General features: G+C 53.1%; 1 protein-coding gene across 1 annotated transcript in view; it reads left to right on the top strand.

Annotated features, from left to right (window-relative positions):
• LOC144936475 (switch-associated protein 70-like) overlaps positions 1 to 23,880 on the top strand; it is a 68,033-nt gene extending 44,153 nt beyond the window's left edge. The window contains exons 4-12 of the mRNA XM_078863554.1: positions 555 to 818; positions 1,800 to 1,946; positions 3,047 to 3,155; positions 5,567 to 5,748; positions 6,907 to 7,014; positions 11,461 to 11,627; positions 13,022 to 13,220; positions 16,199 to 16,295; positions 17,961 to 23,880. Coding sequence (XP_078719680.1) covers positions 555 to 818; positions 1,800 to 1,946; positions 3,047 to 3,155; positions 5,567 to 5,748; positions 6,907 to 7,014; positions 11,461 to 11,627; positions 13,022 to 13,220; positions 16,199 to 16,295; positions 17,961 to 18,124 — 1,437 coding nt within the window. The 3' untranslated portion in view covers positions 18,125 to 23,880. The remainder of the gene's footprint in view (positions 1 to 554; positions 819 to 1,799; positions 1,947 to 3,046; positions 3,156 to 5,566; positions 5,749 to 6,906; positions 7,015 to 11,460; positions 11,628 to 13,021; positions 13,221 to 16,198; positions 16,296 to 17,960) is intronic.
• The last annotated feature ends 956 nt before the right edge of the window (positions 23,881 to 24,836 follow it).

Raw genomic sequence — 24,836 nt, 5'->3', positions numbered from 1 at the left:
CGTGTTCACCGAGTCACATCCTCTCACAGTAGAAAGAGATCGAAGAGATGTTTTTAATTTCACCAGGTAAAGGCCCACCGAGCTATCATGTAGCTCTTTTTCAGAAGCGACCAGGCCACAAATCAAAGTTCAGCAAAGCGGCCTTATCGTGTGTATATTTAGAGCAGTAGCCAAATACTCCAAACGCACGTCGATTCTAAATGTGCAGGGAAAAAGCGGAGGACCCGGAGAAAAATCCACGCGACCGCGGGGAGAGAGACCCCCACATATAGAGCAGCAGTGGTGGGACTTACACCAGGAGTGGAGTGAGTGAGCAATTGCGGGAGGCACCACTGCCTCACAACCAAGCGCTCACGCCGCAGCTCATTAACGTCGCTGCTTCTACCTTCTCCCCACCGTCCCCGTACCATTTGTGCCAACATCCCCCCCCCGACCCCTTGACCCCATGCCCCTCCCCGCCCGCACCGCCCCTGGCGTGCTGCCCCACCGCCCTTACCCCCCCCCCCCCACCGCATCCTCCGCGCCCGGTGGTGGGCCCACCGCTCCCCCGGCAGGTGGAGTTCCTGCTGCGTAAGCTCGTGGCGGCGATGGGGGGCGACTGGCAGTCGGCCGAGACTCCCGAGCTGCGCATGCTGCTGGGCGGCAGCAAGCGGAGCAGCTCGGCGGAGGAGCGGGGAGGAGGCGGCGGCGGCGTCTCCGTGTGGGAGCTGCTCTCCTTCCTGGACGCCCAGCCGCTCACGCCCGGCCTCGAGCCGCGCGCCGTCTCCTTCGCCATCGACGACGTCCACGAGGAGTTCCTCCTCGACGTCATGAAGAAGGTGCCGACACCCGTGCCGCGCCAGTTCTCCGCGCGGGTCGCAACGGATAGGGCGGACATCTCTGAAATACTGGACATCTGTGGAAAAGAGCTTGGTAGCTCATCGGATTCCTCCAGTATCAAGATCTTGATTGTGGATGGGACGATGGATGGGTTTCTCGCTTTGTCGGGTTGACTGGGTTTTTCGTTTTTGTTACGAGTGGTTGGGTAGTCGGATGGGTGGGGTGATATATGCACGGATGTATGGATGGACGAGTGACTATATGTTGAGCTTCTTTTGCACCATTCGTAGCCAACCGTGCTAACCGGAGGTGTGGGGGAAGGACCACAAACGAAACACAAAAAGCAGTTCTAAAGAAGTGATGATTTAAAAGAGCATAGCTCCAGTGAATTCCTAATATCGGAAGGAAGAGCATTCCAGGTGGCCGCAGAAGCGCATCTGAAAATGCGCAATGCGTTAACCATCTTTGATCGATGGCCGGCCAAAAGCTGCTGCAGGGATTTATGAATGGTTGGATGGCTGGATGGATGTTAGTTTGTCTGTGTTTGCATGTAGAATGGCTGGCTCGCTGGCTTGTTGGCTAGATCGTTGGAACTTCGTTTTTTTCAATGACCGTGTGGTTCTTTATTTGGATGTCTGACTGACCTGAGTGACAGGTTGGATGTTTGAATGGTTTGGTGGATGTTGGTATGGTTGTTTGGGCGGTTGTGTGGTTGGATGAGTAGTTGTCTGTTTGAATGGCTAGTGGGCTATCTGACGCGCTGACTGCCCTGCCTGGCTGATTGGTTTCACAGTGGGCTTGTCGGCCTGGTTAACTGAATGATTGACCGGCTGTATGGCTGCCTGATTGCTGTGACACCGTCATCATCGTCATCATCGTCATCATCATCGTCACCATCGCCAGTCCTGTGAATCACCCACCCACCCACCTGAACGAGGAGGAATGCGTTCAAACTAATTATCCGATTGTGCTCACGACAGGGCAGCCTCAGTAAAAAGGGCCACCGGCGTAAGAATTGGATGGAGCGATGGTTCGTGCTGCGGCCGGGCACCATGTCATACTACCTGAGCGAGCACCAAAAGGAGAAGAAGGGAGACATCGTGCTGGAGAGGCCCTGCTCTGTATCGGTGAGTCACACAGAGATACACCGACTCTGCTCCCCAGTGTGCCATTTCGCTGCGTTTCAGCTGCCCGGCGCTCCGTTCGCTGTTGTGAACCATGCTTCTCCGCCCTCCGTTGTTGCTGGGGGGCGACTGCCTGCAACTGTCCAGTTGCGTCCTTCACGAGCCTCCTGCGCAAAGGCCAATCTTGACACCAATGTTACCGATCATCGCACAGGCGGGTAGATACATGCATAGACGCACACACAAATACACGCAAGCACAGATCCCAAACATAGACAAATATCCGCCACCATAGCCTTAACAGACTATTGGGGCAAGTGCTGTTAGCGAGCACCGATGAAGGCCGGCGTGGCACACGAGGGGGTGGTTAGCCAGCACCACGTCCGGCCACCTTTGTCTCCCTAGTGGCGAAGTTTATACAACACACCAGTCGACCTAGGGGAAGCCCAAGACCGGTTCAGATATTCGTCACTGGTGTTGGTCATGAGTGGGAGTCGAACTCGGGTCACCTGGTGGACACACACGGTTACAGTACACACTGACAAGTGCGCACACACACAACAAGAGCTGCCATTCGCCACTAAGTGCCGGGCTAGGTGCACTTGTGGTCACGTGGAGTGTCAAAGGCTCCCTAGCAGGTCATTGAACAGACCTAGGAACCATGGATTAATTTACTGAGATGACTGGCAGATGCACCACCCATGCCCGCTATTGTGCCGACTTGCTGTGTTTTATCCGCCCGGCACTCCATTCGTTGTTGTGAGCGTCACTCCTCCACCCTGCGTTGTTGTAGGAGGGCGACTGTCTCCAACTGCCCAGTACCGTCTTCCATGAACTTCCTGCACAGAGGCCAATGTTGACACCGCTGGTACCAGTTACTCTGGTCGTCGGGTTCATAATCCAGTGCGCTAACTACTACACCACCACTCTCACACGTACACCCGTGTACCACCTGTTCGCGTAGTACCTGTTTATGGATAAATTTGACCCTGTCACAGGAATGCAGAACTACCACGGGTGGATCGGGGCCGCCACGCGAAAAGACGAGCCTTGGCCGAGCGAATCGGTCGCCCATGCGTTGTTTTTGTGCCGTCCCTTGGCAGTCGATCGTAGACAAAGACGGCAGGAAGTGCTTGTTCATGATCAAGGGCTTGGAGAAGAGCTTCGAGATCAGCGCGTCCGACCCGCGGCAGAAGCAGGAGTGGATCACGGGTACGGAGTCCCTCGCCGCGCGCGCGCGTCCAGACCCTCCGCGTACCCTCCGACGTATTCCATGCCCCCTCGCCCCCCGTGTATTACCCCCCTACGGGTAGCGAAATGTGTTGGGGTCGCCGCGCGAGACAGATGGACGAAGCAGCGGCGTCTGAAAGCCGACGGCGAAATCCGTGGAGTTTTTTGGTAAAAAAATGTTTCACGTGACAAATCTTACAAATTGGCTGCGTCGAGTGGTGGTGGGTTACCGACGCATTCGCATTCACGCGATCTAACCCAAAAAAAAACGTTATTGTGAATGATATTGGTCACGAAAGCCGACTGCTATGTGTTGAATTTACAAGTTGGGTTCCGCCGCCGAGGTCACTGATCACAGCCCCCCATGGGGGGCTAGCGGTGGCTAGGAGATGTTAACCACCTCGCCTGGTATACAGGAGGTCATAGGTTCGATCGCAACCATGACGACGCTATATAGCTCACTGAACCTTTACCTGATAAAATAAGAAATAGTAAATATCCAGTTTGAGCTTCCAGGAGTGGGACTTTAACGACGACCCCACACGGTGCAGCGGCTGCGGCCACCCGAGCCATACGATGTGCCACGTCGCTAACAACTTGGATCGTTCCATGCCCTCTCTCCGGCGGAGCGGACGGCATTGAGTCACGCTACTCCCGTAGCCGTCATCGCACGGCTCACAAACGTACACCCGGACATGTGATTTACACCGTCTTGTCATGCGCTAGAAGAAGATTGTCATTTAATGGAACCTCCCCAGCCTTAATTAATAGTGATTTAGCACATTCGGTATTTGCGCTGTTCTTGTCGCCAGGGATGTCAGGAAGGCACTGCTGTGTTTCGCAGACGGATACGATGTTGCCAATAGGAAGCGATTTTGGCACTACTCGTTTCGAATGACGCCAGAGGATCCTTCACGGCGCGTATTCGTGATGGTTGTACAGCACCTTGCAGTCACGGCCAGGGCAGCCTGCTGGATTTGAGCAGCGAAACCCTCCGCTGGGCCACGCCACGTGGCCTGATCAGTGCCTTGGCATCAACAGGTGCCCACTGGCTTGTGTTGTTGCTCTGGAGACCGGGAGATCCATGATCGATGTTCGGCCACGGCGACCGAACATATTTTCCCACGCGCTTAACCTTCAACAATGCACGTTCAACCCTGATGAAACTTGGAGAGCCGAATGGTTTTCCCACCTGATGACGATTGCTTGTGTTGCAATCGAAACGTTGTGATTTAATTTATTTTATTTTATACCTACGTGACTTTATCGAAAGAACCACAGAGTATGGATCCCTGCAGTCACGAAAACTTCAAATCTAGATTCAAAGGAACTCGCAAACAAACACCTTGTCGTGAAAAACCCAACGCAGAATATCCCTGGGTTTGATCTTCCATGAAGCTCATGGCCGACCCTAAACTGCTTCGGCACAAACCATGCCAGATGCGGATACCCGATGCACAAATGAAAAATGAAAAACTTTACAGCGTGCAACTGTGGTCATCCAGAACAGACCATAGTACAACACATAACGACGCAATGCCCCGATCCATAAATACGAAGGAGACATCACAGCGATGATACAACTCCGCTACTGCTCCAGATGCAGCTGTCTGGCTTGACCACCTGAATGTGAAACATGTAGTCGTTGCTGTGCATCTACATCAGCCACACGAAAGAAGGAGGAGGGAGAGGCCCGTTGGCCCACACAGGACTTGTGCACTTCCCCTACGCCGCTGTTCAGCTGCACAACCCTGTATATATTTATAAATATATATATTCGTGCACACCAACGTCCGCATTCTGCGTTTATTCTTGGATGCACTGCGGCCGTGCGGGACAAATTTGCGGTTGGAATTGTGAGCGAGTCGATCCCAGGTCACGTACTCGAGTCGTCCTGCTAACGCTGGCTCGTTCGTTCGGGTTCGACATAGGCCTGGTACCTGGTCTGTTGTTACGATTAGAGCTCGTATGTGATTGGCTAGTTTAATAGAGTGAGTGCTAGGGCTCTAGTTGGTTACTTTAATAGAGGGCTAGGATTAGACTCTGGTGAGCTAGTTTGACAGGGCGAGTGCTAGGACTAGTCTCTGGCTGGTTAGTGTGCCCTAGCTCTCACGTGACCCCCACCTTATCGCACAGTCTCAATGGGGGTACAACACGGTTGACCCATCGGCGGGTCGCGTGCCGGCCAGGCGAGGCGCGGCGACATTCTGCCCCAACGGGGACGCCCTCGTGAGCTCCGTCTCGCGACGAGAGGGAGACCCCCTCGCTTGGCGCCAGCGGGTGGCGCGCGGAACCAAATCGCGGGCAGCTGCTGCTGCTGCCGCACCATCTTTACCTCTCTCTCGCCCCCCTCCCCCCCCCCCCCCAACGCGCCACCTTCCCCGGGCCCGCAGCCCTGCAGGCGTCCATCCGCCTGCGCGACGAGGGAAAGTGCTCGCCGCACGCCGAGCTGCGCCAGCGGCGGCGCGAGGAGCGGGGGCGGCGGCGCGAGGAGCAGGCGGAGCTGGCGCGGCGCATGACGGAGCTGCAGGCGGCGCGCGACACCCAGAACCGGGAGCTGCAGCAGCTGGCACAGGCGAGGGCGGCGGCGGCGTCGAGCTGCGGAGCAGCGCGGCTTTGGGGACGCGCACGGCGAGGGCTCCCCTTTGTCCGGCATTCCGGATAACGGGGAGCTCTCGCTGCACGGGGGAAAAGCCCGTCTCGCGATCGATAGCCAAGCAGGACTCAAGATTCGCTGGGTTTAACGTAGCTACCCGAGCTGACAGGAGCTGCCCCGTAGGCGCACGGTTTCATTCGTTGGCCCCCGCTCTTGGGGGAGGGGGTGTTCTGCCCATAAATCGATTGTGCTGGCGAGCCAGGAGTGCAACTCCTCCTTGATGCCCACGGTCCACCGAAACCTCACGGCCGCCACGGTGCTGGGTTACAGGCCACGTGCGTAGCCACTGCGGCCCAGTAAACGCGAGGTCGCGGCGTCGTGGCCCGCAGCACGTGCTGACCCGGCTCCTGACCCGGCTCCTGGCCCGGCTCCTGACCCTACCACCTCACCCAGGCCTCTGACTCGAGCCCCGACTCTCTGACTCGCCACAACCCCACGCCTCACCCCGACCATCGCTCTCACAGTACCCATCACGTCACTCCGAACCCCTGCAAATCCTCACGACAACACTTACCCCTACCCTCACATTTAACACGAACGCTTAGCTAACATTTTTTTTTATTATGACGATTTACTCTCACATTACCTCTAACAATACCACAGCCTGTAGCTATAACCCTAATATTTAACTGGAACTCTACTTCTGGCCATAACCCTGTGTGGTTCTTTCTGCACATACGAGACTTCTATTCCTGACCAAAGATTGCCCATCTCACCTTCACAGACTGTAGTGACAAGTGTTGTTAACGAGTAGCACCTATGCAGGGCGGCACGGCACATGAGGGTGTGGGTGGCCAGCACCATACCCGGCCACCTTTGTCTCCGTAGTGGCGATGTTTATATACTGCACCAGGTACTCATTTGAGGCTGAGTCGACCTAGGGAAGGCTCTGGACCAGTTCAGATAATCGTCACTGGTGTTGAGATTGAGCAGCATTAGAACCAGAGTCGTCGGGTTCGTAAACACTGTGCACTTACCGCTACGCTTCCCATATATTCCTGACCGCTCACCCTGCCACCAATGGCCCTCGTCACAACACGACTTCTGTTCCTGACCGCTGGCCCTGCCGTCACCCAGGCCCATCGCGAGGCGGAGGCGCGAGCCGTCCTGGAGGAGCAGCTACGTCTGCAGAGCCAAGTGGAGCTGCAGAAGCGCTACGAGTTCGAGCTGCTCAAGGAGAAGCAGGTGCGTGCGTGTGTGCATGTGTGTGTGCTCAGAGGTTCGGAGAGCCGTGAGATGCTGCAAGGATGGTTGGCGGTCACCGATTGCTGAGGAGATGGAGTCTGCCTCAGTGGCCCGCGATCACAAATCGCTCTTTAATTCCATTAAAAAGTAACCTGCAGCGCCACACCTATTACCCAAGCGAAATGCTGAGGAACGGTGGCGTATGTGCATAGACTGCCCTACATGACATCATAGCAACAATCTGGACCACTGTACGGGTTCCACAGGATTGGTCCCCCTCTTTAAGAAGGGGGAGCGCACAGACTGTAACAACTACAGGTGCATCTCACTCCTCAGTGTGCCGGGCAAGGTCCTGGAAAGGATTATTCAACATTGTCTTTCTAGGCACGATGAGGAGAGGCTTGCGGAGCCCCAATGCGGTTTCAGGAAAGGGCGGTCCTGCACAGATGCCATATTTTCTGTCCGTCTGCTACAGCAGAGGTGTAGGGAAGTCCAACAAGACCTACATCTCTGCTTTATCGACCTGGTCAAGGCCTATGATACCATCAGTAGGTCTGGGCTCTGGGTTGTTCTTCGTGCTTTCGGAGTCCCTGACCCTTTTCTCACGATCATTAAGGACCTTCATGATGGTGAGCGGGCCCGGGTAAAATTACGTGGCATGGAGTCAGAGTCATTCCCTGTACACCTTGGGGTGCGACAGGGATGTCCTCTGGCTCCCACATTACTTAAGATCTATTTTGACCACGAAGTTCGTGAAGCCTTCAATGGCTGTACCGGAGGAATTTCCATCTGGTACAGATACAATGGTAAGCTGATCGATGCCCGGGTGCGGTCAAGGGATGGCTCCCTATTGCTCAACCACGTTATGTATGCCAATGATCTGGTGATAGCTGCTCACTCAGAGGAGGAGTTGGAGGTGCTGCTGCTGAACCTGGAGCTTGCCACTAAGAGGTGGGGCCTTACCATCAGCCCCACCAAAACTAAGCACCTGCCTGGGTATTTTGTACCATTGGACAATCCACCCCCACAACTCCCAATTGGCGATAGGGCAGTTGTGGAGAGAATGGAGAGGTTCCCATACCTGGGCAGTGTGCTCATGACCGGCTCTGGTTTAACAACAGAGGTCTCACTCCGAATCAGTCGAGCGGCATTTTATTTTTATCGGTTGCGTAATGCTGTGTGGAAGGTACCTGGTCTCTCGCTCCGCACGAAGCTCCAGGTCTTCTCGGCCATGGTCATTCCCTCCCTTCTCTACGCTTGCGAAACGTGGACCCCGCTAATGGAACATCTTCGCCGGTTAGAAACATTTAGGCTGGCCTGCAGGCTGGATTGTGTGAGGAGCTCACAAATACTTGAAAGATCTGGACAAAGTCCCATTGCAGGCAGCCGCCCTGCAGCAACAACAGAGGGTAGAGATTGAGCGACGCTCATAACAGTGAGCGGAGTGCCGGGCAGCTAAAACGCAGCGAATTGGCACAGTGGCTTCTGGGTCTGTCCTGTGACCTCCTGTCAGCGAGCCTTTGACACTTGACGTGGCCTCACCGTGCACCTAGACTGGCATAAATGATGTGGTGATGACACCAATACTGAGAGGTGGATGATGATGACGGCTGTTGTTGTTTGCATGCAGACATACAGCGAGGAGTGGTGGCGCAGGGGTTAGCGCGTTGTGCGATGTTTCCCACCTGAGTTCAATTCCTGGCCACGACTACTGCTAACATCAGTGGTGGGTGATATTGGATCCGCCCCCCGCTTCACTAACCCTCGTGACCGACACAACCCCAGCCTTGGAGGCCTTCATTCAGCACTGGATTGACAAGGACTCTCACATTCTTATATCTGGTCGTCTGACTGTGTGGAATGGTGAGACGCACCCAGGTCTCCTCTGTAGGTTTTCCCAGCTGTGCTGCGTAGCTCTCTGACGTCTTTCCGGGAACCGAACCTTCCGGCACATGCAGCTGGTTTCTTTCGTGAGCGCGCGAACACGCACGATGGCGCGCGTGCAAGCACGCACGATGGCGCACGTGCGCGTAAAGTGAAAGTTAAAATGAAGAGCAGAAGCGGCCGTTCCTCTTTCGTGAAAACTCATTTCTTTAGAGCTGCTTTTTGTGTTTAGTTTCTTGTCCTTCCCCCACATCTCCGATTAGCACGGTTGGCTATGTACTGTGCGAAAGAACTTCAACGTACATACATACAAACGTACGTACATCAGCGGAGTTCTGTTGTAAGCGCTCTGCTGACAGCCATGATGTGTGCCGCGCTCACGGTGCCTGCGTGCGGGACTGCCGCAGTTCAGTCGATGCAACTCAGCGGTCTGTCCCCCTGCTGCTCGTAGAACTCTCAACAGTTGCTGCTGGTCTGGCTGTTGCTGCCTCTAGAGGACTCGTACTGAGTTCGACGATTTCTACGAATATCAAACGTGCTCTGCTTTCACGTGGTTTCTCCAGAAATAGGCTCACTGAGTCTCGAGACTCTTTTCAACAGAATATTGCACTGGTATGTCTGATTAGATTCTACATTCAAGTGATCAGGATACTGAAACTGTAATCTAATTGAATTGTGCAGTCGGTTCATCGTTCTTTCATCGTGTACAGGCTGGTCGTGCCTTACGATTACTTTCATCAAATTATTTTAATGAAAGTGGGGTGCCGCGGTGGCTAGGAGATGTTAACTACCTCGCCTGGTATACAGGAGGTCGTGTGTTCGATCCCAACCCTGACGCCTGCTGTATATTTGGTATTTGCATGTATCTCTTGCCGTGATCACGTGGATTTTTCTCCGGGTTCTCCGGTTTTCTCCTCCTTATTTAGAAGCATGCGCTTCACATTTCCACGTGATAATCCACTTTGTTCAGCTATCATTTGTAACCAGGTCGCTTTTGAAATACGTTGTAACAACAATGTTTCCTTATGCTGTTAAACTTACGTAAATGACGGCAAGTATTCACGTACAGGTTTCAGGTTTTTATTTTGTTTCACCAGGCAAGAACCCAAGAGACCAGGGTACAGCCTCATTTGCAAGAGTGACCTGGGGCACGAGTCTGCCAGTAGGAGGCGGCAATGATTGCAGCTGCTACTGTATGTGTACACAGTACAACAATCCCAATTGAGTTGTATTGCGGTGGACTTCACATTTTTTTGGTCACATTTGGAATCTGACGCCGGTACACAACCAACGGGCCCCGCTCTTGCGAATGACATCGGGTATTTTTAACGTGAACTGCGAAGCCAGACAGCGTGCATTTTTGCAATTAATGCACCCCGCGGTATTAACCGGGGAGGCCGCTGGATTTTACCCACGAACCTCCACAACAAGCGGCGAACGTCACTGCAGCAGGAGGAAGCGGAGTTAACGCGAAGGCAGCAGGCGACATGGGGGGAGGCCACAGAACCGTTTCCGATTATCGCCGCTGGTGTAGGCCGTGAGCGGGAACGGAACGTGGGTGTTGCCGGGTTCGTAGTGGCAGCGCGCTAAACTGCTGCACCACCGCTCCCCCACACATCTATTTGTAGACACACACGCAGATGTGTTGGCCGGGGCTCTGGAGGAACTTCCCTGCGAGGGCGGTTATCACTGCACAGCTGGCAGGCTACACCGCTCATCGTTATTTTTCATAATTTTTCACCCACGCTAACTTCCGGCGCACTTCCTGTGAAATTTTGCCCCCACGCTAACGAGAAGCGATTTTAACGTCCCTCACCGTGCAACCTTCAATCACTTCTGGGCGAGCCCAATAAAGGGCATGCCTGTACTGTGGGGAGCTGTGGTGTCGCCATTAGCGCACTGCACGACGAACTACGGCGACCCAAATTATATTCCCGCTAACGACCGCGCATGAATTGCTCTAGCACAGCAAGTGAACCATTTGTCTCCTTGGTATTTGCTGATTGATTTTAATCGACACTATATAGAATTTTTTTGGGGTGCCACGGTGGCGAGATGTTAACTACCTCGTCTGGTATACAGGAGGTTGTGGGTGCGATCACGACCCTGACGCCTGCTGTATATTTGGAGTTTGTGGTCGCGTGGATTTTCTCCGGGTCCTCCGGTTTTTCCCTCTGTATTTAGAATCACCATCACGTATTTGGCTGCTATAAATTTCCACCCAATAAACCATTTCTTTGAGCTATCATTTGTGGCCAGCTCGCTTTTGAAAAAGAGCTCTATTTGTTTTTAACATTTTTATATGTTCGTTTTGATTTTTTTTTGCAGAATCTGCACTGTGTACAGCCCAAACGACGGTGACTTGCGTGTAGGATTTGATGCGTGCGTTGTCGGCATGAGACTACAATTTAACTCGTGAGCCCATCAGTCGTTTGTGGCCAGGTCACTTCTGAAAATGAGCTCTAGAGCTCAGTGGGCCTTACCTGATCAACTATGAATAGTTTGAATAGTTAAATAGTTTTGCTTGTCCTGCGCGCGCGTGCGTGCGTGTGTGTGTCGCAGGTGATCGCGGGCATGGAGGCGGAGATGGCGGTGCGGGCGCTCGAGGCAGAGATGCAGCAGCGGCGGATCCACGAGCTGGAGGAGATGCACACGCAGCTGCGCGTCGCGCTGGAGGCGGAGCGCCGCAGCAAGCGCGACGAGGAGGCGGCGCGCGAACTGCAGGCGCGGTGAGCAGGACGATGCCGTCATGCAGCGCAGTCACCCAGAGCCTCACCCAGAGCCTCACCCAGACTCTAACCCAGACTCTCACCCAGACCCTCACCCAGACCCTCACCCAGAGCCTCACTCAGACTCTCACTCAGAGCCTCACCCAGAGCCTCACCCAGACTCTCACTCAGACTCTCACTCAGACTCTCACCCAGACTCTCACTCAGAGCCTCACTCAGAGCCTCACTCAGACTCTCACTCAGACTCCCACTCAGACTCTCACCCAGACTCTCACCCAGACTCTCACTCAGAGCCTCACTCAGACTCTCACCCAGACTCTCACTCAGAGCCTCACTCAGAGCCTCACTCAGACTCTCACTCAGACTCCCACTCAGACTCTCACCCAGACTCTCACCCAGACTCTCACCCAGACTCTCACCCAGACTCCCACTCAGACTCCCACCCAGACTCTCACCCAGACTCTCGTTCAAAGAAGCAAAGACAACGAACCCCTTCTGTAGCCTTCTTAGGGACTGCTGGGGCAAGTGCCGTGAGTGAGTAGAGGCGGCGAGGCCGATCTTGACACCAGTGTTACCAATGATCGCACAGGCAGGTAGCTGCATGCACACAAAATACAAAGATCCCTCGTATATCCTGGCTGTTGGGGCAAGTGCTGTTAGCGAGCAGCACCTATGAAGGCCAGCACGGCACACGAAGGGGTGGGTGGCCAGCGCCACGCCGGGCCGCCTTTGTCTCCCCGGTGCTGATGTTTACACACACCATCCCAGATACTCACTTAAGGCTGAGTCGACCTAGAGCACAGATACAGTTTGGTCAGAGCAAAGAGACACAAGTGCCCTGAAACACGGACGAACTCATTAAACGAAACTGAAAACTAAACAATTTTTTTTGTACCAGGTAAGGCCCACTGAGCTACATAGTTCTTTCTCAGAAGCGACCTGGCCATCACAAACGATAGCTCAACGAAGTGGCTCATCATCACGTGGAAATGTATAGCAGTCAAATACTCCAACCGCATGTCGAATCTAAATTTGGAGGGGAAAAAACCGGAGAACCCGGAGAAAAATTCCACGTGACCACGGGGGGAGAGAGACACACAAGCTCCAAATATACAGGCGTCGGGTTCGGGATCGAAACCGCGACCTCCTGCATACCAGGCGAAGGAGTTAACATCTCACCACCCCAGCGCCACAAATATGAGTCTGAACTCCCCCCCCCCCGTCCCCTACTGACACGACTCCACGAGACGCATCGTTGTGAGCGGAGGGCTCCCGCGGGCGGGCGAGCGGGCAGGCGAGCGGGCGGGCGGGCGGGCGAGCGGGCGGGCGAGCGGGCGGGCGAGCGGGCGAGCGGGCGGGCGGCGTCTCTAAGCGCGTGGCGCGCGCCGGCACAGGCTGCTGCAGGAGGAGGCGGCGAAGCGTCACGAGCTGGAGCGTCTGCGCCAGCAGCAGGAGCTGGAGATGGAGGTGACGCGGCAGGAGAAGGCCGTGCTGGAGATGGAGCGTGCCGAGCGCGACGTCGCGCTGCGCGAGGCCGGGCAGCAGCTCGAGCAGCTGGAGCAGGAGCGGCAGCAGGCGCAGCTCAAGTACCAGGTGTGTGTGAGCGTGTGTGTGTGAGCGTGTTTATGTGTGCGTGTGTGTGCGTGTATATGTGTGTGAGCGTGTGTGTGAGCATGTGTGCGTGTGAGCGTGTGCGTGTGTATGTGTGCGTGTGTGTGAGCGTGTGTGAGCGTGTGTGGGTGCTTGTGTTCCTTTCCCTGTACACCTTGGGTGCGGCAGGGATGTCCTCTGGCTCCCACATTATTTAACATCTATTTTGACCGCGTAGTTCGTGAAGCCTTCAATAGCTGTACCGGGGGAATTTCCATTTGGTACAAATATAATGGGAGGCTGATCGATGCCCGGGTGCGATCAAGGGATGGCTCCCTATTGGTCAACCACGTTATGTATGCCGATGATTTGGTAATATCTGCTCATTCAGAGGAGGACTGGAGCGTGCCACTAAGAGGTGGGGCCTTACCATCAGCCCCACCAAAACTAAGCACCTGCCTGGGTATTTTGTACCATCGGACACTCCACCCCCACAACTCCCAATCGGTGATGGGGCAGTAGTGGAGAGTGGAGAGTTTCCCATACCTGGGCAGTGTGCTTATGACCGGCTCCAGTTTAACAGCAGAGGTCTCACTCCGAATCAGTCGAGCGGCAATATCTTTTCATCGGTTGCGTAACGCTGTGTGGAAGCTACCTGGTCTGTCGCTCCGCACGAAGCTTCAGGTCTTCTCGGCCACAGTCATTCCATCCCTTCTCTACGCTTGCGAAACGTGGACCCCCTTAATGGAGCATCTTCGCCGGTTGGAAACATTTCGGCTGGCCTGCCTACGATCCATCCTGGGTTTAACCAGGCTGGATTGTGTGAGGAGCTCACAAATCCTTGAAAGATCTGGGCAAAGTCCCATCGGTGAGCTCCTCCGGCAGGCAAGGCTGCGTTGGCTGGGTCATGTAGCCCGCATGCCCAGCCACTGCATGCCTAAACAGCTTTTGTTCGGCCGGATCGAGGGGGCTAAACGGGCGTGGCACGGGCTAGAGAAGAGATGGAGTGATGTGGTACAGGAGGACGTGGAGCTGAGTGGACTTGCCAATGACTGGTACCAGCGGTGTCAAGATTGGCCTCTGTGGAGGAGGCTCGTGAAGGACGCTACTGGGCAGTTGGAGGCAGTTGCCCTCCAACAACAACGGAGGGCGGAGGAGCGACGCTCACAACAACGAGCGGAGTGCCGGGTGGCTAAAGCACAGCAAGTTGGTACAGTAGGGGGCACAGGTGGTGCATCAGCCAGTCATCTTGGTCATCTCGGTCAGTCGACCCGTGGCACCTGGGTCTGCCCCGTGACCTCCTGCCAGCAGGCGTTCGACACTTCACGTGGCCTCAAGGTGCACTTGGCCTGGCACAAGCGTCGTGGTGACGTCACCGCCACTTAGTGGCGAATGGCGGTTGTTGTGCGTGTGTGTGTGAGCGTGTGTTTGTGTGTGTGTGTGTGAGCGTGTGTGTGTGCGTGTGTGTGTGAGCGTGTGTGTGTGTGTGCGTATGTGTGCGTGTGTGTGCGCGTGTGTGTGCGTGAGAGCGTGCATGTGTGTGCGTGTGTGTGAGCGTGTGTGCGTGTGTGTGAGCGTGTATGTGTGTGTGTGAGCGAGTGTGTGTAAGCGTGTGTGTGACCGTGTGTGTGTGTGAGCGTGTGTGTGTGTGTGAGCGAGTGTGTGTGTGTGTATGTGCGAATGTGTGTGAGCGTGTGTGTGAGCGTGTGTGTGAGCATGTGTGTGTGCGTGCGTGTGGTAGTGTAGCGGGTAGCGCTCTACGCTTTTAACCTGGCGACCCGGGTTCGATTCCCGCTCACAGCCACCACAAGTGACGATTATCTGAACCGGTCCCCCCTAGGTCGACTCAGCCTCAAATGGATACCTGTTGTGTTGTGTAGTAAACATCGCCACTGGTTAGACAAAGGCGGCCAGGCGTGGTGCTGGCCACCCACCTCCTCGTGTGCCGTGCCGGCCTTCATAGGTGCTCGCTAACAGCACTTGCCTCAACAGTCTGTTAATGCTATACGGGGGATATTTGTCTTTGTGTGTGCGGGGGAATGCATGGATGTGTGCCTGTTCGTGTGAATTCGCGGGTGTGTGAATGTGCGAGCTTATTTTTGGCAGTTTCTGTAGAGGGTACTAAAGTGGCACGGCACGGGCTAGAGAAGAGACGGACTGATGCAGTACAGGAAGATGTGGAGCTGAGTCGACTTGCCGATGACCGGTACCAGCGGTGTCAAGATCGGCCTCGATGGAGGAGGTTCGAGAAGGACGCTGCTGGGCAGTTTGAGGCAGTCACCCTCCAGCAATAATGGGGGGCAGATGAATGATGAGCAGAGCACCGGGTGGCTAAAATGCAGAAAGTTGGCCGAGTGGGGACTTCAGGTGGTGCACTTGCCATTGGTCTCAGTCAATCAATGCATGGCAGTTCGGCCTGTCCTGTGGCCTCCCAGCAAGCCTTAAACACTTCACGTGGCCTCAAGGTGCACCGAGCTTGTGCCAAGCATTAAAAAACTATTTTTAAAAATGTTTTACCTGGAAAGGCCCATTGAGATATGTAGCTCTTTTTCAGAAGCGACCTGGCCACAAATGACAGTTCAGCGAAGTGGCTTATCACGTGGAAATGTAGAGCAGCCAAATACTCTAAACACACGTTTCTAAATATTGAGGGAAAAACCGAAGGACCCAGAGAAAAATCCACGCGACCACGGGGAGAGAAACGTGCAAACTCCAAAAATACAGCAGGCATCAGGGTTGGGGTCGAACCCACAACCTCCTCCATACCAGGCGAGGGAGTTAACGTCTCGCTTCCGGCGGGAGCGGGGAGACAAAGGAGTGGCTGGGGCACGATGCCCCGGCCACAACAGTCCGCCGAAGGCCGTTGCCTCCCTGGCAGTCTGTCGAAGGCTGTACGGGGACCGTGTGCCTGTTGTGTGACTTGTGCGTGTCTGTTGCGTGGCTTGTGCGTGGCGACCTCTGGGCGCGCCCCGTGCTTGCAGGAGGCTTCGGAGCGGCTTGCGTCGGCGAGCACGCGCACCCAGAGCTGGCGCGAGCGCGTCAAGGAGTGCGAGTCCCTGCTGCGACCCATCAGGCCAGGTGCCCGCACGCCCTCCGTTCAGACCCCCCCCTACCCATCCCCCCACCGTCCCCTACAAGTGAGCCGCACGCGCGTAGTGAGCAAGCGCGATCCTGCAATCGTGTGTTTAGGAGGTAGTTCACCGTGCCGACGTTTACACACCGCACCAGATGGTCATTCGAGGCTGAGTCGACCTAGGGGAGGGCCAGCACCACGCCTGGGAGCCTTTGTCTCCCCAGTGGCGATGTTTACACACCACACGAGGTGCTCATTTGAGGCTGAGTCGACCTAGGGGAGGCCCAGGACCGGTTTAGATAATCGTCACTGGTGTTGACCGTGAGCGGGAATCAAACTCGGGGTGCCGGGTTCGTAGCGCAACGCGCTAACCGCTGCACCACCGCTCCCCACAAATGCTCACACCCGCAGTCGCCCATTGCAGTGGAAGCAATCAGCACACCCTTTGGGAGCAAGCACATGTGTGCTTATATTAAAATTAGTGTGCTTGTATCAGAAGTTGCCCTTTTTCTTACCCCCACCAGTGTCATGTAGGGATGTGTTGCTTACAGCAGAATTGTGCTTATAAGAGGATCCAGCTTTCACTGTGCAACATTTTAGAAAGTTAAAACAAAATATCTTTGTTTTAATCGCTGGTTGAATTCGCATTTTGCTAGTTTTTTTTTTAAGAAATGTGCTTCATTGTGAGTCGATAGCCGCCCATTCATAGCCGGAGCATCCAGACTGGCAACGAGCGTTGCTGCTCTGACACCTCGCGGCTGACGTGCAGCCCCACCAGGGGTCTGGGAGGCTCGCACGGCGGAACGTCCGCGACTCGCCAACGCTGCCCCCGCGGCGTCGGCTTTGGTCAGGGGTCTGCAACCAAAATAACAAGAGCTCTAGAGAGGCTCTCTTACTGGGTGTTTTGGCCTACTTTTCCATGCCGGCCAGACTTTGCGGACGAAGTGGGGGTGCCCGCTCTGCTACCAACGTTCTCCACCCAACTCTCCAGTCCTTACGCTGGCACGGAGGCCATGAGCTACTTCACCCTTTCCCGCGCAAGCTGTTAGCGTTAGCTTTTTATTCAGAGAGGCGTCATGCTGCTGTTTTTAAAGACATTGTACTCACCGCCGAGAACGTGAGCGACACGACCGCATTCTATAATAACTGGCACCAAACTGTGCTACATGACTTTGTGGGAGCCTCGGTACTGATAATGTTATTATTATTATTTTCTTCCGGTTCCGTTCCAATGACGTACACCTACAGCACGTCATCGGAACGGAATAGAAATAAAAACTGATCATGTACATGTACGTCATCGGGGCGGGACAGGATTATGCATGATAGTGGGGTTCTCTTTACTGTTCCTTGACGCTTTGCCTTCACCGGTCACCTGCCAGTCGACGTCGAAGCAGCCAAGCAGTTCTCTAGAACCCCTTTGTGTGTTTAGTTTGTTGCACTTCCCCCGCACCTCTGATTAGCACGGTTGGCTACGTACGATGCAAAAGAACTTCAAAATGCTTACATTACACTACCACCAACAACTTGGGCCCCTTAATTATCGTTTTCGTTGTTAGCGGGTAGTTTAAACTTCATCCAGAGTCGTCAGCGTAGCGTAGCTCCGTCCGCCCTCACACAGAAGCCGCGTGCCCCCCCTTACCCCCCTCGTTCGTCTTCCCCTCGCGCAGGCGACCGGCCGGCAGCCATTGTCTCCCACCGCGGCCAGGGGGCCTTCACCAAGGAAGAGTTCAACATCTACCGCAAGAAGAAGGAGTCTGTGGACACCGGCGACGATGGCGAAGAGGTGGCGGCCGCGTCGGCAGCTGCCCCCATCGCATACGGCCGAGAGTGAAGGGCGGAGACCGGAGTAGTCACCCCATGAACCTCCCCGGCCATGACAAGGGGGTCTGAGTGAAGTCTCTCTGACTGTGACGACCCCCGTCTGAGTGAAGTCTCTCTCTGACTGTGACGACCCCCGTCTGAGTGAAATCTCTCCCTGACTGTGACGACCCCTGTCTGAGTGAAGTCTCTCTCTGACCGTGACAACCCCCGTCTGAGTGAAGTCTCTCCCTGACTGTGACGACCCCCGTCTGAGAAAAGTCTCTCTCTGACTGTGACGACCCCTGTCTGAGTGAAGTCTCTCTCTGACCGTGACAACCCCCGTCTGAGTGAAGTCTCTCCCTGACTGTGACGACCCCCGTCTGAGAGAAGTCTCTCTCTGACCGTGACAACCCCCGTCTGAGTGAAGTCTCTCCCTGACCGTGACAACCTCCGTCTGAGAGAAGTCTCTCTCTGACTGTGATGACCTCCGTCTGAGTGAAGTCTCTCCCTGACCGTGACAACCCCCGTCTGAGTGAAGTCTCTCCCTGACTGTGACGACCCCCGTCTGAGAGAAGTCTCTCCCTGACCGTGACAACCCCCGTCTGAGTGAAGTCTCTCCCTGACCGTGACGACCCCCGTCTGAGTGAAGTCTCTCTCTGACTGTGATGACCCCCGTCTGAGTGAAGTCTCTCCCTGACCGTGACGACCTCCGTCTGAGTGAAGTCTCTCCCTGACTGTGATGACCCCCGTCTGAGTGAAGTCTCTCCCTGACCGTGACGACCCCCGTCTGAGTGAAGTCTCTCTGACTGTGACGACCCCCGTCTGAGTGAAGTCTCTCCCTGACTGTGACGACCTCCATCTTTGTGAAGTCTCTCTCTGACCGTGACGACCCCCGTCTGAGTGAAGTCTCTCCCTGACTGTGACGACCTCCGTCTGAGTGAAGTCTCTCTCTGACCGTGACGACCCCCGTCTGAGTGAAGTCTCTCCCTGACTGTGACGACCCCCGTCTGAGTGAAGTCTCTCCCTGACTGTGACGACCCCCGTCTGAGTGAAGTCTCTCCCTGACTGTGATGACCTCCGTCTGAGTGAAGTCTCTCTCTGACCGTGACGACCCCCGTCTGAGTGAAGTCTCTCCCTGACCGTGACGACCACCGTCTGAGTGAAGTCTCTCCCTGACTGTGATGACCCCCGTCTGAGTGAAGTCTCTCCCTGACCGTGATGACCCCCGTCTGAGTGAAGTCTCTCCCTGACCGTGACGACCACCGTCTGAGTGAAGTCTCTCCCTGACTGTGATGACCCCCGTCTGAGTGAAGTCTCTCCCTGACCGTGACGACCCCCGTCTGAGTGAAGTCTCTCTGACTGTGACGACCCCCGTCTGAGTGAAGTCTCTACCTGACTGTGACGACCTCCATCTTTGTGAAGTCTCTCTCTGACCGTGACGACCCCCGTCTGAGTGAAGTCTCTCCCTGACTGTGACGACCTCCGTCTGAGTGAAGTCTCTCTCTGACCGTGACGACCCCCGTCTGAGTGAAGTCTCTCCCTGACTGTGACGACCTCCGTCTGAGTGAAGTCTCTCTCTGACCGTGACGACCCCCGTCTGAGTGAAGTCTCTCCCTGACTGTGACGACCCCCGTCTGAGTGAAGTCTCTCCCTGACTGTGATGACCCCCGTCTGAGTGAAGTCTCTCAGACCGTGACGACCCCCGTCTGAGTGAAGTCTCTCCCTGACCGTGACGACCCCTGTCTGAGTGAAGTCTCTCCCTGACTGTGACGACCCCCGTCTGCGTGAACTCTTCGGGCACTGCCGTCGTAATGATTCTGACCTGGTGGCTTCATGGGGGGCTGGGGTTTGTGGTGAGGCACCCTGAAGATGAGTGTGTGGCTGACTGGAGCTGGGTAGATATCTTCAAATGGGCTGTGGGCTGCGGTCGTTGTTGAAGCACCTCTGAGGTCACGGGTTCAAACGTCGGAGCCTTCGTGCTCTCACGCTTGCTGATGGCTGCACTGGGGTGGCTAAGTCAGGAGCGTCCAGGTTCTGAGTTAAATCCTACGTAGGGCCCAATGTAAAATGATTGAAATTTTCAAGACTGTCCCCCGCACCCCCACCGACAGATCCGCCTCCGTGGCAGCCTTTGTCTGACTGTGCAGCCAGCAACCTTAGGCACATAGGTTCAGTTCCTGGAGCTGGTGGAACCTCATTGGGCTGGGACTGAGCCACTCCAACTGACCTGATCGGTTCAAGCTCCAAGGACTTGAACTCCGAACCCCAGTCTAATGCACATAGCATTGTATGCAGAGACTCGCTCACACATGATTCTTCATATTTTAACATGTAGCATTGTATTATGTTGCTTAAATGAGCATACGGGGCTTCTTCCATCAGATTGCCGTTAGGTTTTATTAGTAGCTACAAGGTTTAAACGTGTAACCTTAACAGCAGGCTTTAAACTTAGAGCTGGCATGAAACCGTGAGTCATTGTTGCAAAGCTGCATTGTCCAGAATAGAAATCGCTTCCATGTCATTTGAAGTCATTAGCACAGAGTGTTAAGTGTAAAAATAATTGTATTAAAAAAGATAAACGAATGGTCATTAATCTGGCTTCATAAGGTGCAGCGGCAGACCAGTGCTGTTAGCAAGCACCTGTTAAGGCCGGCGATGCACGTGACCTGGGTGGTGTGGCCAGCACCACGCCCAGCCACCTTTATCTCCCCAGCGCTGATGTTTAGGCAGTGTTGACCTCAGCGGAGGTCATGGACAGGTTGAGATACTACTCGGTTGACGTTGTGCACATCCAGAAATCGAAGCCAGGTCACGGGGGCCACAGAGCAGTGCGCTAATAGCTGCACCACTGCTCCTCATACATTCGGGATGACTTTTCTCATTTACATACTTCGGATGCAAAAAAATATCAGATTTTTTTAGGACAATTTGGGGTCTTTTATTATATTTTGGGACCATTTTCTGATTTTTAAGAATAAGTTTGGGTCTGTTATCAGATGTAGGGACCGTGTCCGTGACGTAATCATTTAAGGCACGAGAGGGCACGGGACTCACGTCATGTGACCTCTCCTGTGATGTCATACACATCCTGAATACATATATATAACAACACGTATATCCGTTTCGCCACATAAAATATAAAAGTATTTCTTACATAACCCACCAGCCACCGCAGCCTCTTGGGAGTGCGTCATTGACCAGTTTGGACATCGAGTGTCTCGTCATGAATAATACGCGCACACACATATAGAGTGTCGAACATATGGAAGATATATGGAAGGATATATGTTTTCAAGTTGTAGTGTAGTTATAGGTTATACAGATCGATCTATATATATGGGTTTTATATATATAGGGCAGTACGGCACGTGAGGGGAGGTAATGCGGCCATCCTTGTCTCACTCAATGCTAATGGCGACTTATTTTCACCAGGTATTAATTTAAGGCTGAGTAGAACTAGGGGAGATACAGGGCAGGGTCAGATGCCACACACATGTCCGGAAATCAAAACCCAGAGATCGCAAAGCAGAGCGCAAACCGCTGTGCCACCGCTCCAAAGACAACTGACTTGGGGACAGTGCTGTTAGCGAGCATCTATGAAGGATGGCACAGAACACGAGGGGGTGGGTGGGTGGCCAGCACCACGCCTGGCAGTCTTTGTCTCACGTTTTTTACACACATATATAGGCGATTTTTGTTGTTCAAGAGCCAAGGATACAGCAGGAATATCAGAGAAAGGGCGAGAGACTGCTTAACACGCGACCAATATCATCGATAATATACGTTTTTTCGGGTTATATTGCGTAAATACCACGTGCGTTCAAGCCTATTCCAGTTACAGTCAACCTGCTCAACTGACCAATGGCGTGACGCTCATCTCCATTGGTGGCACCAAGCCGATGGTGGAAATTCCACATTCCTATGGCGGTGGGGCGGGAGGCAAGGGGGAGAAAAATCTTCATGGGATGGACTTAAGTGTTGACTTCCCCAAAGTGGTTACTCAGTTTATCAACATCGGCTCAGCCGACCCCTGAATGGGAATTTAACTTGCATGCTTCCCGTTGTGAGTCAAACCACCAAAAGCACAGATAATAATAACAACAACAAACTCAACACATCCGCCACAATGTCTCCCCACCACAAGTTGAGTTTAATGTAGAAAGTGTTAAGGTCGGACCCCGGAGAGGAAGCCCTCGCATTGTAAACTTCAACAACTTTCTCACACTGGCAGCTAAATAAAGGACACCGGATTTACGTTGCCGCGTGTCAACTACGCTCTAGTCTGGATTATAATACCAATCCCAATGCCCACCATTCACCCCTGCGATGTGTCACCACGGCGCCCGTGCCAGGCCGGACACACCTTGAGGCCACGTGAAGTGTCGAAGGCTCGCTGACAGAAGGTCACGGGACAGACCCCAGCAAGGTGCCATGGGGTTGACTGAGATGACTAGCAGATGCACCAGCTGTGCCCCCCATACTGTGCCAACTTTGCTGCATGAGGATTATAATAAGCCCATATTCCCACCTGTGTTAGAAAGAAGAAGTCGAGGGTGCATCTTAGACGTGTGGGTGTGTGAGTTCAACCCAGACTCGTGGAAAATAAGAATAGGTTTTACCCTTTCTGGCAACTACAACAGGTGTTAAGATGTTCAAACACCACAAATGCCTGTTGCAAGGAATCGAAGCCTGCATTAACCACACGTGATTGTGGTAAACATGCAAACAAACATGCTCTGATACTTAGAAAAGCATTATCTTTGAAACTGATTGGCGTACACCAGAGAACCTTCTTCATCTTACCATAAAGTCACGTAGAAGGGAAATAATAAAATAATATAAATATAACGTAATAAAATATAATTCTCACGACGTTGTGACTTTACCGAAAGAACCAATAACATGAATCCCTGCAGTCACGAAAGCTTTAAATCGAAATTTAGTTCTTACCAGTTTCAGATGAGAGAACAACGCCAAGAGACGAACAGTACAAAGACGACGCACAGAACATTTATAGCTCGGGGTGAGCAACTGCATTGACACGGGACACAAGATTGGAAGGGGGGGTTTGCGTTTCACTTCCTCAGAGTGTCAATCAATCAGCAAAATACGGCGCAGTTGTAAACCATTGTGTGTACATTGCAGCAAATTAGCATAAGATGCTGTTCTCCAACTCGACGTTTATTTCAGTATTGACGTATCTCTTAGCCGGATTAATATAAGATTCTAGATTAACCTAATTCCTGTACATTGTTTTCCAATAAACCATTTGTGTGAGCAGTTCTCTACTTACTGCACGTCGCATAAATATCTCAATGAACGGTGATGCTCTGGTTTGTCAGATCACTTGTTAATCCATTACTTAATTCAACAACAATATTCGTTTACTATTTAGGAAATAACTAATATATATACGATATACCATGACAATAACAATGACACCATAATGTGATTATAAGTAATGAACGAAAAGTTATGCAGGACAGTGTTTGGAAATATGTTGTTGTTTGTAAAGTACTGAGAAGCCCTTTGAGATGCGATTTTTTATATTGCGTGGACATTGTATGTTTTACAATTATTTAGATGCCTGACATATGTAATAAGCAATGTACATTTAATGAAAATTGTATTGTTTGTCACGTTCACTCTTTTTAACATTTGTCTGGCAAGCAAAAAACTAATTTACGTTTTAGAAACGTAAGTTTTACCAAGCCTTGTAAGAGAGTGTGGATTTTTTTTAAGTTTTGCTTTTTAAACGAACCTTATCAAATAAAATCTCATCTGACTAATAAAGTGTATTCCTGTCTCCATTATGAAAACAGCCAGTGTTAAACTGAGATTTTGGATATCGCAAACCTTCCACCACGTAAAAAGAAAAACTTCAATACAGGAGGGACCCGACATTGCGGACCCTATTATCCGTGCAGCTGTCTGTGATTTAGACCACCTGTCCATGGGGGAAAAAAATGCGGATAATAGCACGAATATGCCACTCAACTTCTCTTGTCTGCGACTAAAATGTGCGGATAACAGGGAAACGGGACGGGGAGAAATCGTGGATAATTAATCATTGGCCATTGGAAGAATAGGACCACATATAAAAGTATTTCCGGACTCTACAGCTCCTGAGGATAATAGGTGTCACGGATGATAGGTCGCGTGTAAGCGGAATTTCTCCTGTATCGCTGTCGCCATGTGGCAGGTACATTTACTCTTGATTCTCATCGTTTCTTTCCTTACCCCAGGCAGCCCAATGATTCTCTCTGTACAGGAAAATGTGGCCTCCCACCTGTTTCATCTGTACGGGATGGAGCGTTGCCCCATCGCATGTGTGCATCATCTGAACGTGCTCCGATTTCCACAGATCTTGGACAATTGTTGGTGCCTTCCTTGCCGCTCGTCCACGGTTACTCCTCGTGCCTCCGAGTCATTCTCTCTCTACGCGAGCGAGCAAATACTGTGCAGCACGTCCTACGTTTACATTAGAATGATTATGTTGCCTTATAGACTGCATGTGCTGTGAGTGAGCACTTGCGAAGGCCATAACAGCTCCGGTTTCCCCGGAGCTTCGGCAATTGTTGTGTGGCGAGCATCACACCGCGCTGGTGATATGTTAACTACCTTGCCTGGTATACAGGTCGTGGGTTCGATCCAGACCCTGAGACCTGTATATTTGGAGTTTGCATGTTCTCCCCGTTGTCCTGTGGGGTTTTCTCTCCACATTTAGAAACATGTGTTCTCTC

Source organism: Lampetra fluviatilis, chromosome 16 (assembly GCF_964198595.1).
Source record: "Lampetra fluviatilis chromosome 16, kcLamFluv1.1, whole genome shotgun sequence".
NCBI lineage: Eukaryota > Metazoa > Chordata > Hyperoartia > Petromyzontiformes > Petromyzontidae > Lampetra > Lampetra fluviatilis.
The sequence above is the reverse complement of the archived record's forward strand: the minus strand, read 5'-3'. Positions and strand labels throughout refer to the sequence as shown.